The sequence below is a fragment of the Crocodylus siamensis genome, chromosome 1 (genome assembly GCF_052110815.1).
Source record: "Crocodylus siamensis isolate JL-2025a chromosome 1, ASM5211081v1, whole genome shotgun sequence".
NCBI lineage: Eukaryota > Metazoa > Chordata > Crocodylia > Crocodylidae > Crocodylus > Crocodylus siamensis.
The window spans coordinates 408,963,640-408,990,567 of NC_143395.1; the positions used below are offsets into that span (position 1 = coordinate 408,963,640).

General features: G+C 45.6%; 1 protein-coding gene across 2 annotated transcripts in view; it reads left to right on the plus strand.

Annotated features, from left to right (window-relative positions):
- PRCP (prolylcarboxypeptidase) overlaps positions 1–26,928 on the plus strand; it is a 183,155-nt gene that overhangs the window by 57,548 nt on the left and 98,679 nt on the right. Inside the window, exon 9 of one of the 2 annotated variants that reach the window (XM_090030683.1) lies at positions 22,679–22,739. The exons of the other annotated variant lie outside the window; for it this stretch is intronic. Coding sequence (XP_089886809.1) covers positions 22,679–22,724 — 46 coding nt within the window. The 3' untranslated portion in view covers positions 22,725–22,739. Of the gene's footprint in view, positions 1–22,678; positions 22,740–26,928 lie in introns of those variants that run through there. 2 annotated transcript variants of the gene reach the window in all.

Genomic DNA, 26,928 nt, shown 5'->3' on the forward strand with positions numbered 1-26,928 from the left:
CATGGCTGCTGACAGGAAAGTTGGGAAAAGAGCACCCTCCACCCTTCTCGTGTAGCTTAGTGGTTAATGCATTTTCTGTGTGGTGTGGTTTCGGAGGGCATTTAACCTAGGACATTTCCCCAGGAAATAGAAGACCTAAGACATGAGTCCTGATGGCTGCATCTCTGACTCTACTTTTTAAAAGGAAAGTGGATAACTATTTTGAGGGGCCTGGTGTATTGGGGTATATGAAGCATGCTCTGAATAAGGCTACTGGTACAGGGCCCTACTCTGCCTAGATTCTGGAGGCAGCTTGGAGCCTGTTTCCTGATGCTTGGACAGTTTTGTGACTACCCCAGAACTACATACACTCAGGACTTGCAAACTGAAGAGGGAGGCACTTAGGTTTATCTACTTCAAGGTGGTAACCTGCCCTGGATGGGTTGTTACCAAGTTCAATTCACCCAGTCAGTCCCACTGACGAGTTACAAACCAGGAAATGCACTGGTGAGGCAGCTCTGGGATGGTCTCTGAAAGCAGCTCTGAAAGAGTAGAGATCAAAAGCGTGAGTGCTGCAGAGGGACATTTCGGAGTATCATTGGAGCATTTCTGGATTTAGAGCATATGAGCAGGACTAGGAGGGTAAAAGAAATCCTTTAGCAAAATCGAAATTCCAAACTTCTCAGATGCTAGGAATTCTCCAATTTCATTTAAAATTGGACAAGTCTAAAGAACACTTCCTCTTAACCCCACGGGGCAAGCCCAGAATTGGTTCCTGTTGCTTTTTTATATGGTGGATGGGCCTCCAGATGTCTCCATACGTTTAAATTTACTTGCCTTAAGCCTCTTTGTGTTATACAGGGTGTTTCCTCAGTGGGGAGCAAGTGCACCTTGGACAGGAGTCCACCCAGATGCTCTGTCATGTGGAACTTCATAGCACTTCGGTGCCAGCGGGCTTTTGCATGCTCAGCCGGACTAGGGCGGAAAGCCCTCCTTTTGCTGATCATTTGAAAAATCTTTTAGTTCAATCTCCTGCATTTAGAAAGAAGGTGCAATGAAACACTGAGACGGGGAATAGCAAATCCCTTCCGTTTGTCTTGTTGTTTTCTAATGTATGCAACCTCTCTGGGTGGTTTAAGCGGTTTAGGTACTTTCTATAAAAGGGATCTTTTAATGACAAAACTAATGTGATTATCTGAGTGAGTGTGAGAGGGGTATTCAAGGCTTAAAGAAAATCTGTTAGAATAGCTGAATGTATCTGCTTAATCCTTTCTCTAATGTGGGTAGACAATGCTCTGGGAAGCAATTGGTCTTTCTTTCTTCCAGTAAATGCCTGGTCTCTAGAGGTAGGAACTGTTTTCAGCTTTTTATACCCTTACGCTTCACCTTCTATAAAACACAAAGGCACAGGAGAGAGGCAAAGAGATTTGAGAGGCCAAGGTTTTTTTTTTTTTTTTCCTTTCCCCACCCCCCCAGTTACTTGTTTGGGGGGGGGTATAACCAATTCTGGCAAGCTGCTGGGCACCCTATGCTCCCACCAGCTACAACAAAATAGAAGGAACTTGGCATCCATCAGGGTTAACCCCCTGATGTGGGTTTTCTTACCCCATCATGGACTAGTAAATGTATGTACACTTTTGGGAAAGAAAACTGGGGTTGGGTTATTAAACCGTGTGTGAAATCTGACCTGGGCTACTTCAGGAGATGGGTGACGTATGTATTGCTGAGGTGTCTGCCTTTGCATCTGGTAACATCCTTTCCTATGTCGAATCACAGTGTTGCATGGTTTTTGGGCAGTGCCTGGGAACAGTAACATTGAGAAGTGGAATTGCCCTAAGACCTGTGTTTTAGTAAGTAGAGGCCTGATTTTTGACAGCTCAACTCAACTTGTGCTGAGCACCCACACTTGAAGGTCCTTGGCACCTGCTAATTCTCTGTAGCTAGAATCATAGAAAAGCAGAGCTAGAGGGGACCTTGGGAGCGCACCTAGTTCAGTCCCCTGCTCAAGGCAGGATGTTTGCTGCCAACATCCCTGCCAGGCACAGTGCCTTGCAAACATTAAGAACACCCTCACTTGGCACTGGTAAAGCAGAGGGGGATGAGGACACTAAATGGTCCTGCTACTCCAAATACAGGAAGCAGTTTTGTTAAAATGTGCTCAAGAGATCCAAGGGCTAGGACCGTCTCTTGCTACAGAGGAAGACAAAACTTTGTGCCAATTGAACTATGGAGGTATAATTTCTTTCTGATGCTAAATGTGGCAGTCAGCCTGACCCTGAGCAGAGAAGCAAGATGCTCCAGCCAAGAAATGTTGTGTTTCTTTAACCCCCAGCAGAAGGGTCAGGCCACAGTCAAAATCCTAAGCCTTGGCTGCAGCCAATACGCAATGCTTTTGAAAAAAATGAACATACATAGACACCTGGAGCAAAAGGAAGGGATAATATTCTTTTCTGTACTTGTGTGGCAACCAGTAAAGCCCAGAAGCATGGGAAAACCAGATGCCTTTCAACCTGGGGTCAACAAACACCACTTCATATATCACACAGCTTAACTGGAGAGCCAGAACTACCCTTTCTGTCATCCTGTCTCCTCTATAATCTTACCCTGGTTCCTTTAATCTTTCTTTGGAACTAAGCTAATTGGAGAGCTCTGCTGCTTTCTTGTCCTGCTGAGGTTGTCTTCTCCGATTTCCCCTGCATGTCCTGTGGGGGGCTCCTGGTCTCCAACCGTTGCTCTTCACGGCCCCCTTCGGTACAGCTACTCCCGAATCATTGCTGGCCACTGCTTGTCCAGCCTCTTACTGGAAACTTCCAGGAAAGGAGACTCCATGATTCCCCCCCAGGCAGTCTCCTGCACTGCCTCGTGGGTCTAACTGTCGAAGTTTTTCCTGCTATCCAATAGAAACCTACTTTGTTGTAATTTCAAGACATTGCTACAAATCTTTGGCAGTAAAGGAGAAAAGGTGTTTTTCCTCTTCTTTAAGGTAGCTCCTCAGATATTTAAAGACTGCTATTAGGTCAACTCTTCTGCAAGCCAAACATGCCTATTTCTCTCAGCCTCTCCATGTCTGGCTTGCCTTCTGAGTCTTCCAGCATTTTTGTCACTTGCCTTTGGACCCTCTCTAAATTTTCCACATCCTTTTTAAAATGTGCAGCTTAAAACTGCACATGAGTTTAACAAGTGCTGAGTAGATGGCAACATCACATCCCATGTTTCATACCTATTGCAGTTGATGCAGTCCAAAGCTGCTTGCTGCTTTGATTGATTGACTGTATTTTTTTGCACATGCATCATGTTGTAGTTTCACATTTAGGCTGGTACACCAAGACGGCAAGATCTCTCTCTGCACTACTGCCATCTAGCCAGTTATCACCTATCCAGTATCTGTTTTTGATTATTCTTCAATAAATCCAGTACCTTGCATTTGTCAGCATTAAACTTCATCCTGTTGTTTCTAGCCCATTTTTCCGATCTTTTGAATTACGTTCCCATCTGCCAATGTCTTTACAGTCCTTCCCAGTTGTATAGTCTGCAAATTTATTCAAGAAACTGTCTCTGGTCCACCATCTGAATCCTCAACAAACAGGTCAAACAGCACTAGACACGGGGACGGACTCTGCTAGACTTGAAACCTCTTGTCATTCTGACATGAATCCCTTTATAATTATCCTTCGCTTACGACAACTGAGCAAGTTTTCTGTCCCCCTTGTTTTGTCTAGCCCATGTTTCTTGAATTATTTTGAGGTAGTCATGTGGGACTTTGTCAAAAGCCTTACTGAAGCTCAAATACACTATGTCCACTGCATTCCCTTCATCCACCCAACAAGAGATTTTGTTTGTTTGTTTTTTAAGGGGATTACATTTGTTTAGCACTATTTGTTCCTTAGCAAGTCCATGGTTGCTACTTGTGATTAGCTTTTCCTTCCTCCAGAGATTTACAAATGGAGTTCTTTATCACTTGCTCTAGTAACTTCTTGGGTATTGAAGTCTGGCTAAATAGTCTGTAGTGCTCCAGGTCTTCCTTTTTTTTAAAAGAGGGGGGCTATCTTTCCCCTTCTCCAGTCCTCAGGCACCTTGCCTATCTGCCCTGACTTGGTAAATAACTGCCAAAGGCTCCAAGATACCTTCTGCTATCTCCTTCAGTAACCTGGGATGAAGTTTCATAGTTTCTAGGGTTGGAAGGGACCTGAGCAGATCTAGTCCGACCCCCCCCCCCCCGCCAGGGCAGGAAAGAGTACTGGGGTCAAACGAGCCCAGCAAGATGTTCATCTAACCTCCTCTTAAACACCCCCAGGGTAGGAGCCAGCACCACTTCTTGGAAGCTGGTTCCAGACCTTAGCCATCCTAACCATGAAGTAGGGCCTCCTGATATCTAACCTAAACCTACCCTCTGCCAGCTTGTGACCGTTATTCCTGGTCACTCCTGGTGGTGCTCAGGGGAACAAAGACTGCTTTGTTCCCCTGAGCACTGCTAACCATTGCCTGCTGATCCCCCCCTGACTAGTTTATAACAGGCCACTAGATCCCCCCCTCAGTCTTCTCTTGTGGAGGCTGAACAGGTTCAGGTCCCGTAGCCTCTCCTCATAGGGCCTGCATGCAAGTGGCCTCCTCTGGACCCTCTCCATGTCATCCACATCCCTCCTGAAGTGCGGCGCCCAGAACTGGACGCAGTACTCCAACTGCGGTCTGACCAGTGCTGCATAGAGGGGGAGGATCACATCCCTGGACCTGCTTGAGATGCATCTGTGGATGCATGACAAGGTACAATTGGCCTTCCTGACTGCATCCCCACACTGCCGGCCCATGTTCATCTTGGAGTCAATGACGACTCCAAGATCCTTTTCTGCCTCTGTACTGACAAGAAGGGAGTTCCCCAACCTGTAGGTCTGGTGCTGGTTGTTCCTCCCCAGGTGCATCACCTTGCACTCTGTCTGTGTTGAAACCCATCCTGTTCTCATCTGCCCACCCTGTAACCTGTCTAGGTCCGATTGTAGCCTATTGCTCCCTTCTAGCATGCCCACATCCCCTCACATCTTAGTGTCATCAGCAAATTTGAACAGGGTGCTTTTTACCCCCTTGTCCAAGTCACTGATGAAGATGTTGAACAGTGCGGGCCCAAGGACCAAGCCCTGCGGGACCCCACTGCCCACGTCCCTCCAGGTTGAGAAGGACCCATCCACTACCACCCTCTGGGTGCGGTCCTCCAGCCAGTTGGCGACCCAATTGACTGTGTGGGCATTGACACCACAGTCTCACCCTGTTCTCATTAAGAAACTGGGGGAGACCTTCTGGAAGTCCAGGAAGACTATGTCCACTGCTACCCCTGCATCTAAGGATTTTGTGATCTGATCATAGAAGGCCACTAGGTTGGTCTGACAGGACCTGCCACAGATGAACCTGTGTTGGCATGAAATCCCCTGCTGGCCCCTCGTGAATGTGTGCCAGCATAATTTTCTCAAACAGCTTGCCTAGGATCAAAGTAAGACTAACTGGCCTATAGTTTCCCCGGTCCTCCTTCCCCTTTTTGAAGATGGGAACCACACTGGCCCTCTTCCAGTCCTCTGGCACCACACCAGAGCACCACAAGTGCTCGTAAAGCTGTGCCAGGGGTCCTGCAATGACCTCAGCCAATTCCTTTAGTACTCTACGGTAGAGATTGTTTGGACTGGCTGACTTGAATATGTCCAGTCCCTCCAGAAGCTCCCTAACTAGTTCCTCCCTAACCCTTGGCCCAGGTGTGCCTCTCCTGGGGCCTGAGGGGGGCCCAGCGGGAGGGTGGCTGTTCTGGTCCCTGCTTAGGAAAATGGAGGCAAAGAAATCGTTAAACATGTTGGCTTTATTGTCTGGTGTGACAACCAAGTTTCCTAACATGTCCTGCAGGGGCCCCGCATTACTGGGAACTTTCTTTTTCCCCCTATGTATTTAAAAAAGGACTTCTTGTTGTCCTTGATCCAGGAAGCTAGTCCCAGTCCCATCTCTGATTTGGCCTTCCTGACTGCCCCCCTACATCCCCGAGCAACTGCAGTATAGTCATCCCTGGTGATGGCCCCTCCTTTCCATTGGGTGTACGCCTCCCTTTTAGCTAGGAGACATTCCCAGATGCTTTTGGTGAGCCACAGAGGCTTGTGTGCTCTCCTGCTCCCTTTGATCCTTGTTGGGATTACCTCCCTTTGGGCTTGGAGGATCGTCTCCTTAAGGAGAGACCACTCTCCTTGGACACCTGGCTCCCTCCCCTCTGGGACCTCAATGCTTCCCTGACTGTTCTCCTTAGCTCATTGAAGTTTGCCCTCCTGAAATCTAGGGCTGCTGCCTTGCTGCAGGCCTTTGCCACGTTGTGCTGGATGTTGAATTCCAGCAGGTGATGATTACTGTCGCCCAGGTGGTTGAGTACCTGTAGGCCCCTCACCAGGTCATCTCCCGTGGCCAACACCAGGTCCAACAAGGCGTCTCCCCTGGTGGGGCTGTGCATCTCCTGGGTTCAATGGAGGTCTTGCACTCTGGCTAAGAACCGACATGAGCGGTCAGACCTGGCTGACTGCTCTTTGCAGCAGATGTCTGGGAAGTTCAGGTCCCCCATGACTACCACATCCTTAGACTTCACTACCTCTGTGAGCTGACCTAAGAATTCCTGGTCGAGCTCTTCCCCGTGGTCGGGAGGTCTGTAGGAGACCCCCACTGTTAAGTCTCTTTCCCTTTGACTGCCTTGTAATCTAACCCAAAGCACTTCAGACCGACCTTCCTCCGATTCTTTAATTGATGAGGATGGGTATTCCTCCTTAATGTAGAGTGCCATGCCCCCACCCTTCCTTCCTATCCTGTCCCTCCTGTGCAGCCTATAGCTCTTGATACTCACTGCCCAGTCATGGGTTGAGTCCCACCACGTTTCAGTGATCCCCACTATGTCCGGGTAGGTGTCAGCTAACAGGAGAGTGAGTTCCTCCTGCTTGTTCCCATACCACAAACGTTTGCGTAGAGGCATTTGAGGCCTCCTGTGGATGTGTGCATTGGCCCCCTAATCACAGCATTGCCCTGGCCCCTGTGGCTTACCTGTGTATGCGTTTCACTTGTTGGTCTAGGGTGGGCTGTACTTGTGGGCGTTGCTTGGTCTGGCAGTCCGATGATTTCTCCACCCTCGTCTTCCCCTTCCCCTGACAAACCTAGTTTAAAGCCCGCTGGAAGAGGTCTGCCAGCCTAGAAGAAAACACATGCTTACCTTTAGGGGAAAGGTGGAGCCCACCTTTAAATTTTGAATTAATTCAGACTGATCAAAAGCTCTCTGGGTTTTTTTTTGTTATCACGACCCCCAGCCTGTCATCTTCCTTGTCCTCGTAATCTCTTTTAGCTGTCTGATTGCAGCTTCCTTGGTGAAACTGAAGTACAGTAGCTGCTGACCAGCTCTGCTGCCTTTGCATCTTCCATTGAGAGCTCACCCTGGCTACTTGTCAAGTTGCACAGAACGGCAATCTGCCTTTACAGAGGCATTTAATAAATCAAATGCCCGCTGATCACAGATCCAAACAAACAGGTTTTCATTTTTTTCACTGTTGTGGTTCAGCAATGGAATCCTTGCCTGCCAGGTGGGAGACCAGGGCTTGGTTCCCAGATGCGCATGCAACCATAGTCACTGAGTCGCTGAATGCCTGGACCTGGTCTGGCATTTAGATTCTGCCTTAATGGTTTAAAGGGGGATGGAAGGTCTGGGCAGCCTCTGCTCCTCCATACTTCTGTTTAGGTATTTGTGTGGAAGGTCCCAGTGACCTCTCATGCACATGCTATGATCCAGAAGGAACAATGGTCACCTACAACAACTGTATCTGGTCTCTAACTCTTCAACATGAAGACATGTAGCTGAACTGTATAGTGCAAGTACATTTAGAGGACTTCTGGAACCAAAGCTCTAGGCATCTCAAGTGGACACTTCTAAATATTAGTGGTTTTTTTGGTTTTTTTGGTCCCTTAGTGCAACATAAGCAGCCCAAGAAACTTAGCCAGAAGCAGGAGTAAGAATGCATTGTTGCCACCTCCAGATGGGCTCCTTATGTCCTCCCCACGCCAAAAAACAAAAAAAGTAGATGTCTTGAAATCCTCCATGTGGAAAAAGGCATTGGGCTGATTTCATGAGCTGCTGGGGCAACAATAGGATTCTGTAGTCAGTGCACTTGGATTAACTTTTGTAAACAAGCCCAACATTTAAATGAGAGAGTACATAACCAAAACCAAAGGAAAAGAACCCCTGTCACATCTTTACCCCCTTGACTCCTAAAATCGCATCAAAGTAGGGATTTCTTCAGTGGGTGTGAAATAATTTAGTAGACAGGGCAGAAATATTCTGGCTTTTCCCTTTTGGCCTTTACAGTACTCGGTGAGCAACAGCTCAAAAAAGAAACTAATTGGTTGGGAATGGCGCACAATCCTGAGGACAAAATGATTTCTTTTGGTTCTCAGTCAAGAAACTTCTGGGAAAAGATCACAGCATCTGAAGGTTCCCTGTTTTAGTATTCTCTACAATGTTTCTAGTCTTAATAGGATGCTAAATACTGGATCCTTACAATCACCTAATTCTGATTTATCTTCTTATCCAACTCTACTTCCCAAAATGATGTCAGAGTTGAACTTGCACCTCAGCAGCTGCCAGAGCTAATGATTAATGCTTCATACTTGGCTGCTTTCTGAAGATACAGTATGCAGCACACCCTTTTGGTAGGTTTAGGCAGAGGTGGTAGATAGGGTACTTCAAAGAATGTTTTCAGAGAAATAACCGATTTGCTATCGTCCTCCTTCCAGAAGAGCAGATCCCTACTACCGATGCTGTGGATGAGATGCCTTCCAGCATTTGCAAGTTCTGAAAGAACTAGCTGCCCAAATAAAGCAGGGATGGTAGTTGCTGACTGCTCCTCCATCGTCCATCTGGCAGTGTATGTATTCTGGCAAATGTTATGCCCTGTGTATATGAATATTTAAGGCTTGCAACAACCCTATGAGCTAGCTATGTATATACTATAATCCCTATTGTATTAGTGGGGTAAGTGTGATGGGGCTAGACTGCAGTTTGGATTATGTGCTTCCTTACACTACTGTATGGCTGCCCAGACCTTAGGCATAGGGGTGGGTTGGTTCTTCCTCTTCACACAAGGGGTCTCTCTTCCTCTCTGGGCTGGCCCGTATAGCTAACCAGCAATGGTGTTGTCACAGTTGGTTGCTGGCACATGCCAAGAGTCTGTTATTACCTTTCCCTGGCAATCAGCACCCCTTCCTAGAGTTGTAACTAAGGGTGCAATCTAACCCGGGGGAGTCCATGCTAAATCGTATTATCACTTTAACGCAGTGCCTGCAATGCAGTAGTGGAGCAATGGTTCCCCAGTGGCTGAAGGTGAAAGAGCACCACTGTTCAGTGACTCTGCTTCCCACAGTCTGACTGATCACCGGCGGGCTCCTCTCCAGGAACCCTTACACGGGCTGGGGAGAAGCAAGTATTATCCCAGTTTTGCAGGTGGGAATCTGAGGCAAGGAGAACCCACATGTTAGTTCCACAAAGAGAGGTAGGGCTTAGACACCAAAGTGGCGCTTCAAGCTGCTAGGTCCAAAATTGAAACCCTCAGTGCCCCCATTCCACTGCCACTCTGCTTTGGATGCACTTCTAGCCCAGAGGTCATATGCCTATCTGGTAGGGTTTGTACCCTGGATATGGCCAGCAGCTACAGGGTTAATGCAGCAGCTGCTGCTGATTTGCATGCCAAGCCACAGTGTGACCCCCTTAATTTGGCAGTTAAAAAAAGAGCTGTGACAGGAGTAACCTCATGGCTACTGTCCATGCCAGTTCCCCTCTAGCAGCAGCAGTCTTTCCTGGAGCGGGGAGTGAGACAGGCTTGGGGAGTGTGGCCACAGCCTGAGCCCCTGTCTCCATTCCCATGCCCCTCCTTACCGAGTGCCTGGGGCTCATGCCCCACTCACTTGACTCTAGCTAACCTACTACCAGAGGTAGCTGAGTCTCCAACATGAATGATCCCCAGTCATCTAGAAATCTGCTTCTGAGCCTTCCCCCTGCACCCCGGTGCTGAGCGGTTCAAGGCCTGCTGGCACTGCCATGCCTGGCTTTTTCTGCCTGCTTGCCCCCAGTGCTATCTCCAGGAGGCATTTCAGAGTGCCTACAAGATCAGGCTCTGCACAAAATGCTGGGCCTGGCACTGCTCTCTTCTTGTGCGATGGCTCAGCAGTTACAGCCCTTACTGGAGCTGTGAGAGACCCGCACTCTATTTCTTCCTCTTCCTGGAGGGTTTTGAACCCACAGCTCCTTCCTCCCATGCTAGCACATATTTTGGGGTGCAGGGAGACTTCAATTCCTGCTGTTGATGTTGTTTCACTGTGCAAGGAATAATTACATATTGATGGGGCCAAAAAAAAGAGAACACAGCACTAGCATGGTGCAGGGTTTTCAACCTTTTTTAATAAGTGTACTCCCAGTGGCTGGACAATGAGTGCGGGGGGTGGGGAAGGGGAGTGGCATGCGGACAGACTTGGAGGGGAGGGACAGGTCACAAAGCGGGGGTGGCGTGCAGCCAGATGCAGAGTGGCAGCAGTGTGGTGTGGTGGGTGGCAGCAACCACTGCATGTGAGCTTCCCTCCCCCACTGCGTCCAGCTGCCTGGGTGGTGCCTGTGTGGCCTGAAGAGGGGGGCTGCTGCCCTCTCCCTGCTCCCAGGAGGCGGTGGTGTGGGGTGGTAGGTGGTGATGCTCCATCTACCCACCCACATGTACCCTCTAGGGCCTTCCCAAGTACCCCTGGGGGTAAGTGTACCCCCAGTTGACAACCCCTGGTCTAGTGGGTAGGACATTTTGAGTCTTGTAAGGGAAAGCCTAGGTCCATAACTCTAGGAGAGGGTCCTCCTGTCTGTGGATGGGCTGTGGATCCTAACTGAAGTGAGGCATCTATGTCCTGGAGACAGCAGTGTTTAAGACCCTTCAGTGCATGGGTGGCCAACCCATGGTATGCCTGCCATAAGTGGCATGGGCAGCCTCCGTGTATGCATACAGCAGATTGGGGTGGGACAGGCAGCACAGCAGCAAACAAGGCAGGGAACAGAATAAAGAGCAGTAGATCAGTCAGGGAGCATAAAAAGCAGCAGCATATTGGGCAGGAGCAAAACAGCAGATTGGGCAGGGAAGGGGATTGGAGTGGCACTTGGTGGGGGGGGAGGGGGCATGGGACTTCATTTATGGCACACCGACCAAAAAGGTCGGCCGCCCCATGCTTTAGTGTATTTTACTGACCACGTCATACTTCTGCTTAATGCATTGGGTTTTATGGATCCTATACTTAGGGGGATTGCATTGGGAGCCTGGCCACCTTGTTCAGGTGTTACTTGTGTTAGGTGGCTGCCTTGTTTGCAGATCTAGAGTTAAGTGCTTCACCGAAGATCACACAGGACTGCTGTTCAGAGCTTTGATTGGACTGAGATGTCACAAAGCCCAGGCAGGGACTGGCCTGGGTTATAGATCTCCAGTTATTTTGGTGCACAACTCTGATAAGTTAGACCCCTTGACTTCTTCTTCAAGATGTTCATGCCTCACCATATAAGCAGTACTAATCAAACAATAATATTTCTCTACAGGGGAAAGTCTGAAGTTTGCAATTCCCTTGCTCAGGACCTTTAAGCAGAACATGCCCTTGTGCACCAACTTTGAGAGGGGTGTCTCACCTCTTCTCCTGAGAGAGGAAGTCAGCAGCTCTCAATGTAAACTAGACTAATAAATGTTGGGCCAGCAGGAGGTGAGTGCAATAAAGTGAGAGAGCCTGAGTTATAGTGGTAACCTGCTGAATTCCTAGGTCACAAAGTAATTTACAGAGCAGCCCTAATGTCATTCAATAATTACTCAGACAGCCCAGGCCCCAGGGTGCCTGGCTTCTTGCTGATTATATTATTAATACCATCAACAAACAGCAGGATGTTGGTGTGAAGAAAAGAAACACAACACAAGCATGTGAGCTGAAGAACAAACGGAGACTGATATTAACGGGATATTTGTACCAGTACCTAACGAGGGGAAGAAAAAATCTTGTCCTGACAAGTCATTCGGCAAGTATCCCTGAGCGTCCCTTATGTCAAGATTGAAAATTGCTCACCACAGTTTGCAGAAGAAGCGGAGGGAACGAAGAAACCAGCATGTCAGTGTCTGTCCATTGATATCAAAACAATCTCTGCAATAGTAACCATGGAGACAGAAGGGGGGACGGTTTCTAGGCACCCCAGAATAATTTAAATTAATATCCAGCGAACAATGTAAACCTTTTCTTTGACGTGGCGTGGGAATAAGCAGTCACAACACTATAACTGGGTCAGCTGAAAAGGAAGGTAATGCCAAACGCTCAGGATCTGATCAGCAGAGTATGCTGCAATCTTGACCTCTGCTATCTTTCTCACTTGTTTAATTCCCTTCCCCTCACCTCCCCAAAAGGTCTAGGAAGGGGGTGGAAATCACTTTCTTTATAAACTGCTTGCTGGATGGTGCTAGTGTATTTAACCTGTTGGTGTATGTACAGCAAGGGGAATCTCTGCTCTAGAAAGTATGCTACGCTGGGTATGTGTACATATAGGAATCTTTTGGTTTGAGGTGATATCTTCCATTAGACCAACTTGGAGGTAACTGATATTTCTAGCAAGCTTTTGGATAACACAGTATCCTTTTTCAAGGTAAGTGGAGTGCAGAAGGGGGTGACTCCCCTGTGTATAATGGGAGTAGACTATTGACAAATTCCCCAGTATAAACAGGGGAGTCACCCCCTTCTGTCCTCCACTTAGCTTGAAAAAGGATACTGTGTTATCCAAAAAGCATGCTAGAAACTTCAGTTGCCTCCAAGCTGGTCTAATAAAAGATCCGAAGCTCAAACCAAAAGACTCTGTCTCTCATATAGCCTCAGAAAAAGAGATCTCTGTATAAAGTGTATAGAAAAGCATGCCTCTGTGTGTCATAAGTCTACCTCTGTATCATGGATCACAGAAATGAAGATTTTTCATAAGACTGGGGGGGGTTACTGCTTCTTCATAACCCTTTGAGGTTTCTAAAGTGTCTCTGTGGGAGATTTGCTTTGTGCACCCTGCAGCATATTATAGGCAAAATCTGAAGTTAATTGGGCTGAATTGTCTCTGATTTAAGAGATGTGAGATGACAGCTGCTTTTCTGTTCTTCAGAAATTGTTCCAAATTTTATTTTATCCATTCATGGCATCATTCCTATCCTTCTTGTCCTCTTCCTCCTCATCTAGTAACAGTCTCCTTTTTAATATACCCCCTTCAGTGGGATTACCTGGATTATCATTTTGCATTAATTCTGTGAGCCTGGTTTAAAGTTCTGCAGGTAATTCCTTCTAAATACATTAAGCTGGAGAGCTTGTGACATGAACTGCCCAGCTTCATCTAGATGATGTACATATTGAGGAGGCTGAGGATGGGCAAAAGCATGCCTCAACATTATGTAGCAAGTGTTTCAAGAATAGATGATAAATATCAAACTATAACAATTGGAGAGATTTTACCCAAGGATTAGTAAGAATTATTTCTGAGTTTGCTGCTCAGTGGGTATTGAACAGATCTGTGGTATTATCTCAAGCAGAGGATGCAGCCTCAAAACCTAACTGAAGCTATGTTGCAAAGCTGAGCCAAAGTAAAGAAAGGTGCTGTAAGCTAGAGTGCAGACAGAAGTGGCACATGATCAGTCCTCTGAAAGCACTCTACAGCTGTGCCCTGACAGAAGTTCATGGTTGCAGAGCACTTTAAAAGTGCCCAGCCGTGTGACGAATTGTTACATGAGGGTTCAGATGAAGGCACTCCAAAGTAGAGTGCCTTCATTAACTTCTGTCGGGCCCTGTCCAGAGCAGGGCTAGGCTGATGCAGCCCAGTCTCATCCCTGGTGCTGTCTTCAGGGTGGGAGGGGGAGAAGGGAAGGGAGGAAGCTCAGGCTGGCATCTGTCCCGTCTGTGCTGAAGGGGGAGGTGGGTGGATTGGATACCCCACCTAAGTAGAGGTCTCCAATCAACCTCCCACTCTAGTGAGGCTGAGCAAACTCTAGCCTGAGCTCCTTCCCTTCTCTTTTCCCCCTTCCATCCCGAAGACAGCATCAGAGCTGGGGGGCAGTTTGTGTAGGCTAGGGGAGATAGGCTGCAGACAAGCAGCCAGCTCCAAAGTGGAGCTACATTTCTCCCCTAGCCCCTCTCCCAATGCAACAGACCATGTCTCCTGGGTTGCAGGGGGTTGCTATAAGTCATGGCTCTTTCCATGAAGCGCCATGAGTTACAGTGGGGAGCTACACATCTGTCAGGATCCAGTTTTCTGCACTGAGACAAATTGTTTAGGGATCATGGAACTTTCAAGGAACTTTCTGCCATGTACAATAAAGAAATAAAGCACAATATTTTTTTCATCAGTGCAGGTAATTGACTCCTGGAACAAACAAACAAGTGATGTGATAAATTTTCCACCTCTTCAAACCAAGACTGATGTGATGTTAAGATTTAGCCAGACACAATTTATATGGGTCAGGATAGGAGTAACCAGATCAAATTCCACAGCCTGCAATCTACAGGTGAGACTAGGGTCGTGGTCGCTAACAGTCTGTGGCTCAGTGAATCTCTTTCTCCTGCTGTTGTTGTGCAGCAAGAGGAAGCTGACTCTTCTGAACATGAGTGGCTGCCATGCTTGTGATCACTGCAGTTTTATTTTGTTACCCTTCTAAAGACATTCAGTATGTACCTGGGATGCCTTAAAATGCACAGAGTGAGGGTACCAGGGTGTTTCAGACTTCATAGAGCTTAAATGGTGGAGGCTGCATATGAGAGAGGAACACTGGGGAAAAAACCCTAGTCATCCCCAGTTCATGCTCCCTTTCAGCATCTACTCTGTCACCTGTGGGACAGGATACTGGGCAAGATGGTCATCTGGTCTGACCCAGTAAATGGCTATGCTCTTTCTGCACAACAGTCTAAGCTCCCAATCCAGCCAAGCACTTCTGCATCTGAGTAGCCCCATTTACTTCAATAATAAAGATATAGTAAAGCATTTTGTCTAGTTCAGGACCTGACAGAATGTGGTTGGACAGCCTCAAACACCATCAATAAAACTGTAGAGGAGCTATGTATTCCCATTTCCACATTTTTGGAAATGAGCTGGACTGTCTGTGCTTTTCCTTTGGAAAATCTAGGGTGTCTTGTTATCCATTTGGATGTTGTTGGGAGGTGACAGGGTACCATTTTATATTCTCCCCTCTACCTCCCCTCATACTGGTCCCTGGCAGTGCCATAGGCTTCTTGTAGAAGGATGTTCTTGAGGCTAAAAAATGGGTCATAAAGTCAGAGAGTAGGTTCAGAGACTTTGTCACAACCTCTGGCCTAGTTCCCTATCTGTTGTCCTTCCCTATCTGTTGTCCTTGCCTTCTAATTGCAGTGTAAACCCTTTGGGGCAGGGACAGTCCCCTTGTTCCATGTGTACAGCACCTAGCACTCCTGTCCTAGATGCTAGGGTAATACAAGCAAATGAATGAGCAAATAATTTTCCTCACAGGGGTGTTTGGCTTAAATGATTGCTTTTTTTGAGGGGTGCACTTGCTTTTTTTAAGGCACTTTTAGGTGTATAGATGAAAAGTAGCACACCAGATCATTCATATTACCGCTCTGCTGTTGTAAATTAAGGAAATCCTTTTGTCAGTCCTAGATATAACATATGCTAAGCAGGAAGTTTCATTGTAATCCATAACTGCAGTTTTTTAAAATGTGCACTTGCTTTGAATAAATACAGCCTCCAGAAGAGGTGCTATGTTGACGGTCCTAAAAGCTGAAGTCTTTCCGTTGTCCTCAGAACAGGTATGGCATGAGCATAAGCAAGGCAGCTACTGCACCCCAGCCTCACCTGCATCCAGGTGCCTTTGTCAGTGCTGTTTCTACAAATAAGTTGGTCTAAGGAGCTGAGTGCATCAGGTGGAGAGGTTAAGCACATGCTCAAGTGCCTTGCTGTCCTGGAGCCAGCACATTCCAGGACACGGCATGAGTCTAGACCCCAGTAGTTCTGAGACTGTCACAGCCTCTCTATGGCCTAGCTCCATGCCTCCTGTAGTCTATCTGTCCATCTGTTGCCCTTGCTTTTTAATTAAAAGGTAAACTCCTTAGGGCAAGGACTGTCTCCTTTCATCTGTTTGTACAGCATGCAGCACATGGGGCTCGAGTCCTAGGTGCTATAATAATAGAGGCAAATGAGTGAGTAAATAATTTTCCTTGTGAGAGGCTTAACTCATTGCTCTTTTTACGGTACTTTAAGATGTATAGATGAAAAGTATCATACCAGAAAATTCATATTATAACTCTGCTGTTGTAAGCTTAGTAAATCATTCTCTCAGTGCTAGATAGAAATTCAGACCCCTAGTAGAAAATATTGTACAACTGCACATCATATCTACACTGACCTAGTGGGTGCTCAGATGCCCCTTTTGGATCTTCTGACTAAAAGCATTTTTTATTTCCATATCAAATAGACAGGTAATCAAGCTCCCCTTTACCCTTTCCCACTTAACTGAAGGCACAGTATGTCTGGGAGGTTCATTTGTGGCACATCTCTCCAAAACAGATGCAATAACAAAACTAATCTACTTCCTTGGCAGGTGCCTGGTTAGTGTGTCTACACGTGTGCTTTAATATGCAGTAGACTATTTTCCTGTGCATTAAAGCATCACATCAAAAAAACTGTGACGTGCTAGTGTACAGTAAAATAGTCTACTGCACATTAAACATCACTTAAACCATGCAAATGCACTACTGCACATTGGGGCAGCCTAATGAACATTAATTTAGTACCTCACATTAGAGGTGGTAAATTTAATGCACGCTAGAAAAGGCTCGTTAATGCACATGCGGATGCACCCAGTGATTCTCATTTCGAAAGTGCAATCCCGGGAACAAAACAAAAGTTTTTTGCCTCCCAGAGGAGTCTTGGAGTACTACAAAAGCAACATGTATAACACTGCTCTGTGAGAATCTCCTAAGATCTCGGTAAGACTCAACACTGGAAAGAAGTCTGTTTAAACAAAGAGGCTGGACCACACAGTGGATGAAAAGTCTCCATCTACGAGCCACTTTTAACTTTTGGTCCATGCTATCTTCCGATACCAAGCTTCTTCAGAAATGGGCCCTTTGTCTTGTGACTCACCCAACCCCCATTCCCATCTTGGCTTGAACACAGACATGGAAAAGTTTGTGCCTGAGTAACTAGGAGTGTGAGAGAGAAAGGACTTCAGTGAATATTCTCATCATAACCCCTATCTTTCTGACATTATCTTTTGTATGTTCTCCAAGGTATTGGGGATAACGAGAGCCTCCTTTGCCTCATTAATGCTCCTCTCTGCTGTAGTGACTCATTGAGTTGGCTCATAGCACAATCAACAAGGATTTTTTTTAGCAATGCCAATGGCCAGTACATTTTTAATATGCTCGGCAGGCAGACAGTGAGACCATAGATAGCCAGGCCACTTCCCTAGACACCAGTGACATGAAGTTGCAGCGGATTCGGCTATTAATTTTACACTCCAGGCCTTTTCTCTGCTTAGAAATAACTCGCTGGTAACATCCCGTTCCCACTCCAAAACTACCTCCCAGTTCAGGAGAGTGACTGTGATTTTGCATCTATGGTGCTTTTTTTCCTGGTGGGATCTGAAGGGAAAGGGGGCGAAATGCATTATTCTGACATTATCACTGTAACTGCCCATGAACAGGATCTCTGAAATACTTTTATTTCCCCTTTTGTGTCTATGCACAGATGTTGCTGATGATATTCCCTGAATTCCACTGAAAAAATAGAGTGTTTTATCAGTATTCCCCAAGTGTCCAATACAAATGCAAATCAGCTCGGGCGGTACATGTTGTTTTGGTTTTTTTTTTTTTTATTGGCCGCCCAGCATTAACTGACTGATCTTTTCTCATTTCTCCCTTTTTCTCTCCCTTTCCTTTTAACCAGCATGTTTTGAAGTGTGCTCCCTCCAAGGTTCTGAAATGTTCCCCATTCCCATACTTTCTCTCCCGCCCCCTCCCCTTGGCCAATGCATTTGTTAAAGGTTGTTTGTTTATTAACCCTTTAAAGCTTCCCCCACCTTGTTCTGGGCTTTCTGCGTAGGCTTTTAAGAACAGACCAGCAATTGAATGACTAATATTTATTCCAAACAAGACCAATCCACACTGGGTATTACTGGCTCATTGCCTATATTTTCTATGGAACTCACCCCTTTAATTGATTTTAGTAAGGCTGTGGCCAAAAGGATGGCTCTTGTCGTCCTGCTAATTATCAACAGTCCAGTTCAGAGAAAGGAGTAGTCTCTGACCTACATTGTTGCTTTAAATATGCCAAAGCTTCTCAAATCAAAACCAGTCTTAATTTCTATCAGAATTATGGATAGCCTCTTAAACTTAAACTTGGCGGCCTACAATAAGACTTCTAAATTCCTTGTTAGTCCAGAAATGCTGGACCACTGAAAAGATCTGTGCAGCCCAGCAGCTCTAAGAGAGGCCAGAAGTTATTGGTGCTCAAAATCTTTGTAAGTTATGTCAAATTTTATGTCAATGCCTGGTACCTGTAGAAATTAGAGCACTATTATTTTTAGTGCCTAACTCCAGATGATAGTACCCCATTGTAGGCAGCTAGGTTTGGACACATTTGAATCCGGTATGTATTTTGACCTTTCTTCTGTTTCATTTGGCGCATTTTCCTACTTGCCCTACTGCACAAACAAACTTTCTAGGCTGCCAGTTTCCCACTCTTGACAGCGTCACCGCCATCACCACTTGGCTGTAACTATTCAGTGAGAGGCAGTGATAGAGCCTGATTTGCGCAAACACTTTCATGCTGCTTATAAGCAGTCCCATTCCTATTCAGGACAGGATTTTAATGATGTGTTTAATTTGAGGGATACAATGAATCCTGTTGACTCGGATGGGACTTGTATGCGTTCTTAGGTGTTTTGCTGAGCCCTAAGCAAGTAGTACCAATGGAAATCAGTGTATCTGTGTATTGCAAGGTCCACGTTCAGAAAAATACTTAACCACTGGCCAAGCTTTTAAGCACTTGGGCAATTCCTTTGAACTCGATGGGAGAACTCACGTACTTGATGTTAGGCACATACCTCATTACCTTGCTGAATCAAGGCTTGATAGCCTACTTGAAGTCACTAAAGGCAGTTTTGTCTTACTCTGTGAATAAAAAAACCAGTTTTTAGCTAGACTAGTGGTCCTCAACCTGTGGCCCAATCAGTCCACTGCTGTGGCCCATGTGACATACTGGTAAAGCATTTTTTTTTTTTTAATATGGATACACAGGAAGTAAGTTGTGTGGGTGCAGCCCACATAATGCATTGAGAGTTGCAAGGGCAGCCCACTATGGCAAATAGATTAAGAAGCACTGACCTGCAGATCTGCACCGGGGGTGGGTAACAAATACCAGACTCTGATTATACCTGACTACTGCACAGGAACTCGGGCAAAAATGGGCTCTCTGCATCTTTTCCCCCTTACATCTATATCCCTGGAAGTTTTCAAGAGCAGGTTGGACAGACACTTGATTGAATGATTTTAATCACAGATGATCCTGCCTTGAGCAGGGGGCTGGAGTAGATAATCTTATGAGGTCCCTTCCAGCCCTACTTTCTTATGATTTTATGATCCTACATATCAACACAGGAACCAGACACAACTGACTCTGTTTGTCCTGGAGGAGAATGTATGTTAATTCCCTTTTTTCGCTCCAGCTCGAGATGTGCCCAAGTCTTTTGTCCAGTGCTTTGTTCTACACGGGAGCATGACAGATGATTCAGTTCCTTTTGCTATTTTTTAGCATGAAATAACCTTAAAACTTCAGAAAAAGAACATCTGAAACGGTTCCACTCTCCCTGCAAATGATTATTTTAATATTTTATTTTAGTCCGTTCTGAATGCATTCAGAGGCTGCTGTGTTAAGTGGTATCCTGATTCTCACAGGTATTTTCCTTAATGGCCTTCCATTTCCCTGCATAACTAATAGATGATTACCACTTATGAGACAATGGTGTCTACATTTGCATGTCTGCTTCAGAAGCCAAGTGGTGCTTTGACTGCTGTCTCACACACGTCAAATTTTAGTAATAGGATCCTGCATTAAGATGGGATCATGCTATAGCAAACCCAGAAATGAAGCAGTTAATTGACCTACAAGGGAGGAGGAAATTTCTTGTAAAAAATCCCGAATCTGGTTGAACAATGTGGCCCTTTATTTTTCAGCCTTGGAATCAAGCCTGGCTGCTCTTGTAAACAAAGAAAGGAGAGAACCACTGAACCAACCCAACACACAAAAAACTGATCATGTCTGTCTTTGAAGTTCTCTTTATGTTGTTTGGAAAATTTAGGATTATAGAGGTTTTGGTTTTTGTTTTTGTTTTTTTAAGAAAAAGAGAGGAATGGGAGCTAAGGGAAACTTTCTCTTAAACGGAGCAGAAGTCATTAATTAAGTTTCCCATTCATGGCGCTGGCACTGGCTCATCAATCAGATTTCTTATTAGCATTCTGATGACCCGTGTGACCTCCAGTCTCTGTACTGTCTGCATGACGAAACAGAAAATCAGACCACACACCGAACGGAGAAGGATTACTCTACAATTTTCCTTGCTTGGAAAAAGAGCTGGGAAGAAGGATGAGAGCTCAAGTTGTTTTGGATGGGGGCATTTTAATAGGCAGGCCTCAAAACAGAAACAGTGAGAAATAATTCAGAGGTTAAGAACATGGCATTGCTTAGCTAGAAAAGTTTACAGATCTGTTATGGTGATGGGGATTGTAAGGGATTTGATCTTGTGAGGTGCTGAGCCATATCAACTCTGTGATAATACAGTACCACCGCAGAAACCTTACTGGATTATGATGGTCTTTATAAGCAGAAAGCAGGGTAGATTTGTACCTTACATACTAACTATAGGACCAGTTATAGAGCCACATAATTGTTCAGTAGCAAAGCCAGGAATGAAATTCAGGAGTGTTGGCTGCTAGCCCTGTACTCCTACTAACAAATAACTTCCTTGTCAGGAAACAAGCTCTTGAAAAATATTGGTAATTACCCAATTTTAACTGGGCCAATTTTAGGGTCATTAGACTGAATTGTAATTATTACACTTACAACAATCTTTAACAATCTAACACCTTTTAGGTTTTTGTGGGGGTTTTTTTAACCAGCTACATGGTTGGAAGAGATTTCTGGCCAGTATGTGGGCACAAAGTGCAGTTGGTGCAATAAAACCTATCACCTCAAAACTTTTGTATCTTTAAGTATTTTTAAAACTTCAACTTCTGAACTTCTAAAGCTTCTGAAACTGGTATTTCATTGTAAAAGCACACAGGGGAAAAATAGAAGTAGTAGTAATAATAATAATATACTATAATATTGATATATAATGCTACTGTAAAATAGACTATATTGTTATAGTATAATATATACCAATATTAACTGATAACAATATCACATACGATACAATGATAATAATAATGTATATATGCATTGTGCTTAACGGAACAATAAGCACTCTAGGAGTTTACAATTTTGATAAGACATCATGGAAGAAAAAAGGTGGGGAAAAAAATCATAGCAGGAGGAGGAATGCAACAGTGAAAGATCAGGTGATGTCTCCGTGTACCTGCCGTGATATATTATGCATAAGTGCACTTTAAGGGTGAGGTTGTAGCCGTACTAGTCTAAGGATACAGGCAGAGGTTCTTTGGGTAAAGCTGATATCTTTTATTAGACCAACTTGGACTAATAAAAGATATTAGATACACCAAATAACCTTGGCTGCCTATAAGGGTGAATGACTCTGTGGGGGGTGAGGGGGGGGGAGGGGAGATGGGGTATGTATAAGCTTTTGTGTGCTGTTATTGGTATAATGACGGTGAAACAACAAGCATACAGTATTTGTGGTTGAGTATGTAGGTATAATTGAGCATACTGGTCACATCAAGTGGCCATAATAACTTAATAATTGAAAATAATTGATGTTGAAAAAACAGAAAGAATCTAGCAAAGACCAACAGAAATGATTGGAGGATGCTGATTATTAGATCACTGTTTCTGAATGAGAAATTTTCAAAATATTTTGAACAAAGAAATTGTTTGTCATCCAAAATTAAAAGTCCCCTGTAATAAAAACTGTGTGACCTTTTGAATTTGTTTTATTTCCCTCACAATCAGAAGTAGGGTCAGAAGGGACCTTATAGATCTTCAAATGACTCCAGCTAGGCAGGCATAGAGCCACTTCTTAGAGACCCCCAGCATAGGAGCCAGACTTCTTGTTATCTCACTCACCCCAAATCACCTCAGCTGGGACTTGAACCCAGATATACTATGTAGTAGGCAGGAATGCTGCCACACGGCCATCACTGGTGGCACAATCACTGGTACTGCCCCCAGGCTGCAGACTCCCCCCCAGCCTTCAACTCACAACTTTCTGGGCCTGGTGCACACCACTCAGCCAGAAAGCAGAGACAAAGTTGGAGATACTGGGGAATTGAACCCAGGACCTCAAACATGCAAAGTATGTGCTCTACCACTTTCTAACTACATCCCCACAATGAATATCTCCCCCCCAAAACAAAAAGGTTTCATTTGCTGTTCCCTTCTCTTTTTCTTACTGTTTTCCTTTTCACCCATTTTCATTTTCAGTGGCTATATGAGGAAAAAGAAGACGACAGAAGGAGATGGTAACTGAAAGGAAAAAGGGCGGAAAAAAGGAAAATAAAATAAAGGACCCTTAGGTAAAAGGAAAGAATTTTTTAAAAACTATTTCTTTTTGAAAACTTTTGATATCTTACAATATCAAGTGCTGCCTGTTCCTCTAACACCTTTTACGGCACAAGACATTTCTGCTCTCAAGTCTCCACTGAGGCAGAACACTACTATTCTTGCCGTTACACAGATGAGACACTGAAGCATAGGCAGTTTGTGGCAGGATAGAGAATGGGGCACCCTAAATATCACAACCATCCTTCCCCCTTGTGCCTGTAAACCAAGGGCCAGACTTCAGGTTATGTACTTAAACAATGAGTAAGGGAGAATGTCAGATTGGACAGATCTTGATATGTTGGATAGGTGTTAAATACAGTCTTGGGAGACTTGGATCTAGCCTCTGCTCCCAGGTCTCAAGTGAAGGTTCAAATCATTGGGGTGCAGAGTCGCACTTGTTCTTACACGCTTTCTCTTGTTCAATGAATCTTGAATCCTTTTCTGCCTAGTGGCACAGAGCTCTAGAAAACTCTGATGCCCCTCCCCATGGTAGCCCATAGTTGCTGGATTGGACACTCCTCCGAGAGGTGGGAGAAGTGGGAGATTGCCTTTGAACCTCCTTGTGCTGAACAAGGGATTTGAAGCTAGCTCACCTAACAAGTTAGGCAAGTGCTTTAAGGCGTAGACAGAACTGACAATTTTCACTCAATCTGACCCAGGAAAGTGCTCTACAGCCATGACCAAACACAAGTGCAGAGCTGCAGAGCACTTTAAAGGGGCCCAATCCTCAGCCCCTTTAAATGAGGGTTCAGATGAAGGTGCTCCCAAGCAGAGCTCCTTCATTAACTTCTCTCTGTGCATGCCAGGAGCAGGGCTCAGCTGATACAGCCCATCTAGGATCTGGAACCAACTTCCAAGGGAAGTGGTGCTCGCTCCTACCCTGGGGGGGTCTTCAAAAGGAGGCTGGATAATCACCTAGCCGGGGTCGTTTGACCCCAGCATTCTTTTCTGCCATGGCAGGGGGTCGGACCTGATGATCGGCTTAGGTCCCTTCTGATCCGAGCAACTATGAAACTGTGAAAGTATGGTGCTATTTCAGAATGGGAGGGTGGGAAGGGAATTGAGGGAGCTCATTCTGGAGGTTGCCCAGCCAGTGCTGGAGGGTGGAGCAGGTGGATTGGAGTCCCCCAAGGTGGGGAGCTCCAATCTACCCATCCCTTACTCCAGCATGGCTGGGGAAACCCCATGATGGACCTCCATCTTCTACCTTCTCCCCTTCTCATCCTGAGACAGGACAGGATCTGGGAGAGCGGGAGCAGAGCTAGGGTCAAAGGCTGCTGTGACATAGCCTTTCTCCCTGGATCAACTCCAAGTGGGAGCTCGATCATCCACCCTCTTGACTCAACAGCTAACGTCTGTTGGGTTGGGAGGATCAGTGTAACTCATGGTACTTTCTGTGAAGTGCCATGAGTTAGACCTGGGAGTTGCACTTCTGCCAGCACCTTTAGTCACTGAGCTATTAGAAAACAGGAGAACACCACCTTTGACTACGGCTGTTAAAAAAAAAAAAAAGAAAAAAAATATTCCTTTGGAAAACCAGGTATGGACACCTACTTCTTTGTGCTTCCTAGTATCCCTGACTGCAAGGTTGGGGGGTTTGGGGCACAGGATTTGGGATTTGCCCCTGTCCTAGGCATTGTCCATTGGCTGGCACTAGGGCTAAGTACAGATAGTCAAAAAGCCACAGGCTGAGTCAGTTTTTTCTTCACAGGTTAGTCTACGCTGCATAGACTGAGCCAATAAGCAAGTGAACAGACATTCACTTTGATTCTGGAAATGCAACCGTATGCCTGCGGTAGCTCAGGCCAGAAGCCAGAGTGGGGGAAGGGGAGCACTAGAGCATACCTCCCTGCTCTTTAGGTGCTAGAGACCCAAGTGTTAGATCTTGTGGGACCTACATCCATCACTGGATCTAGCCCAAAACCTCTAGCCTGAATGGTGAAAGTATAACTATAGAAATGGAGCTTAGAACTATCTCCCAGTCCACCCATGACCTGAGACTCAAGCTGCGGCTGGAGAGGTGCTGGACTGAGATCCTCCTTTGGCCTCTGGACAGAGAGTAGAGTCAGGCAGAAAGATCAGCAAGGCACATTCCTCAGCTGATGCAAGGAGGCAGCCAGCTCTGCAAAGTTAGTAACCTTACCCAAGGCATGGACCAGCTATGAGCAGAACCTCAAAGTGCCACCAGAGCTCCATAGAGACCAACGCGGTGAGACAGTAATGTCCACATTCCCAAAGCTTGTTGCATGCTGCAGCATTCTGGTAATCAACTTTTGGTTATTTGTGGAGGTAAAGTAACATATATTCATTAACTAAGGATATGAATTAAGTCTTCTGCATAAAACTTCAAAATTCCTGATCTAACAGCCTTAATGCCTGGGATATTTCAACTTGGACTGACAGTGGTTGAAAGCAGCATCTTCATGTTGACAGCCCCTAGGGCCTCGTCTAAATTCCATGGGAGCTGAGGGAATTATTTCCATACTCATTTGGGCTTTGGAGCTATCCCTTTGTATAGGTGGCTAGTTACTCTGTCAGTCATTTTCCCTCCACTTTGAGTCTTGTGCGTCTTAAAAGCTATCTCTGTCTCCATGCCCTGTATGAAATGAGTGGGGACACTCAGACAGTCCTTAGAGCTGATCATGTGGGCACCGGGGCTCATGGATTCCCACGGGTAGGCTTTCGATGCTGGAATTTCCTCCTCCCAATGATCTTACAGTCTTGCGTGTGGTGCAGCGTCTCACAGAAAATATGAACGTCCTCAGGTATGGTTAGATGTTTCTACAAGGTGCGGCGTGATTGGCCTCTCTGCACTGTCTAGCTCTGTTGGCCAAAGCAGAGTTCAAGCAAGGCCATGGTACCTCCCTCCCTATCTCTGCTGCTGCCTGTTGTCTGGTGAGAGTACAAGGACGAGACGGAGCCAGTACCTATGTACATGGGTGCAGGAAGGAAACTGCCCTTCCCCCCACCTCCTTAAAGAAGTGAGGCATAACCTAATAGTTTTACTCTGTGGTATTTTGAGGTTGGGCAACACAGAAAGGCATTAAACCCTGCAGATGATGCATGATGAAATGATCCGGGTTTGTTTTAGGTAGGTACAATTAAGTCTCGTTTTCATGGGTCCTTGTTAACCAAAGTAGCAATCAATCTAGTCCCTGAAGTATGCCCCTGTGTCCTATGACTGTCAGTTGTCTTTGTGTCGCTGGCCGTGCTATTCAATACTGAGTGTACTTTGAATTTAGATCAGCTAAAATGTCAGATATTTCTCTGATGATGTCATTTTTTCCAACAGAGTGGCCTTGGCTTGCTGATGGGAAGCAGCAAATAAAAAAAGCCAGGAGGGGAAGATCGATGTGGGGTATGTGGCAGATAATGTTACAAAAGGGAACTGGATGGGATGGTGCTCACTGCACTGTGCATACAAAAAGTGCACAGAAAAGCCAAATTATAATATTTGGGAGAGGAGGCCAATTTTTTTCCGTGTTTAGCCTGTGCAAGGAGCTGTGGAGCGACTTTATAGGGGTGCAAGTTTGGAAGTTGCTGATTTGCTGTTGCAACATCTGACACAGGGAACAGAGAAGGCTTTCAAAGCCTGAATAAATTAAATTCCATGTCACTGCAAAAAATGTAAACAGGGTTGTTGGTGCCAGCAGGTTCTCTTATCACATTGTAGCCTGTTTACATTCGCTGGCAGATAATCACCATGACTAATGGTTATCTGACACAGCCAATTTTTTCCACCAAAATCTGTTTTCCGACCTTAACTGATTGTTTACAGAAATGGCAACCCCAAAGGAGTCTCAGATGCTGACAAATCTCCCAAACCTGATTACAAACAAAGAGGAAGAATTAATTCTGGGGACGCTTTGTAATGTAAAAGCTAAAACTTCAGCTGCTCCAGTGAGTTGGGCAGAACTGAAAGATGTTCCTTTTATTTCTGTAACTCAAAGCGGTTGTGGTAGTTCTCTTCGTTTCCTTTCCAGTCCTGTATCTGTAGTGTGTTTAGCTATGGAACCGATTTCCTCTGTGTACTTATATTGCATCTTTAAATACCTAAGGCCTGCACAAAGCAGAGTAAGGCAACCACTCTGTTCTCAGTTAAGCACAGGCTGTCAGAGAAGATGCGCATC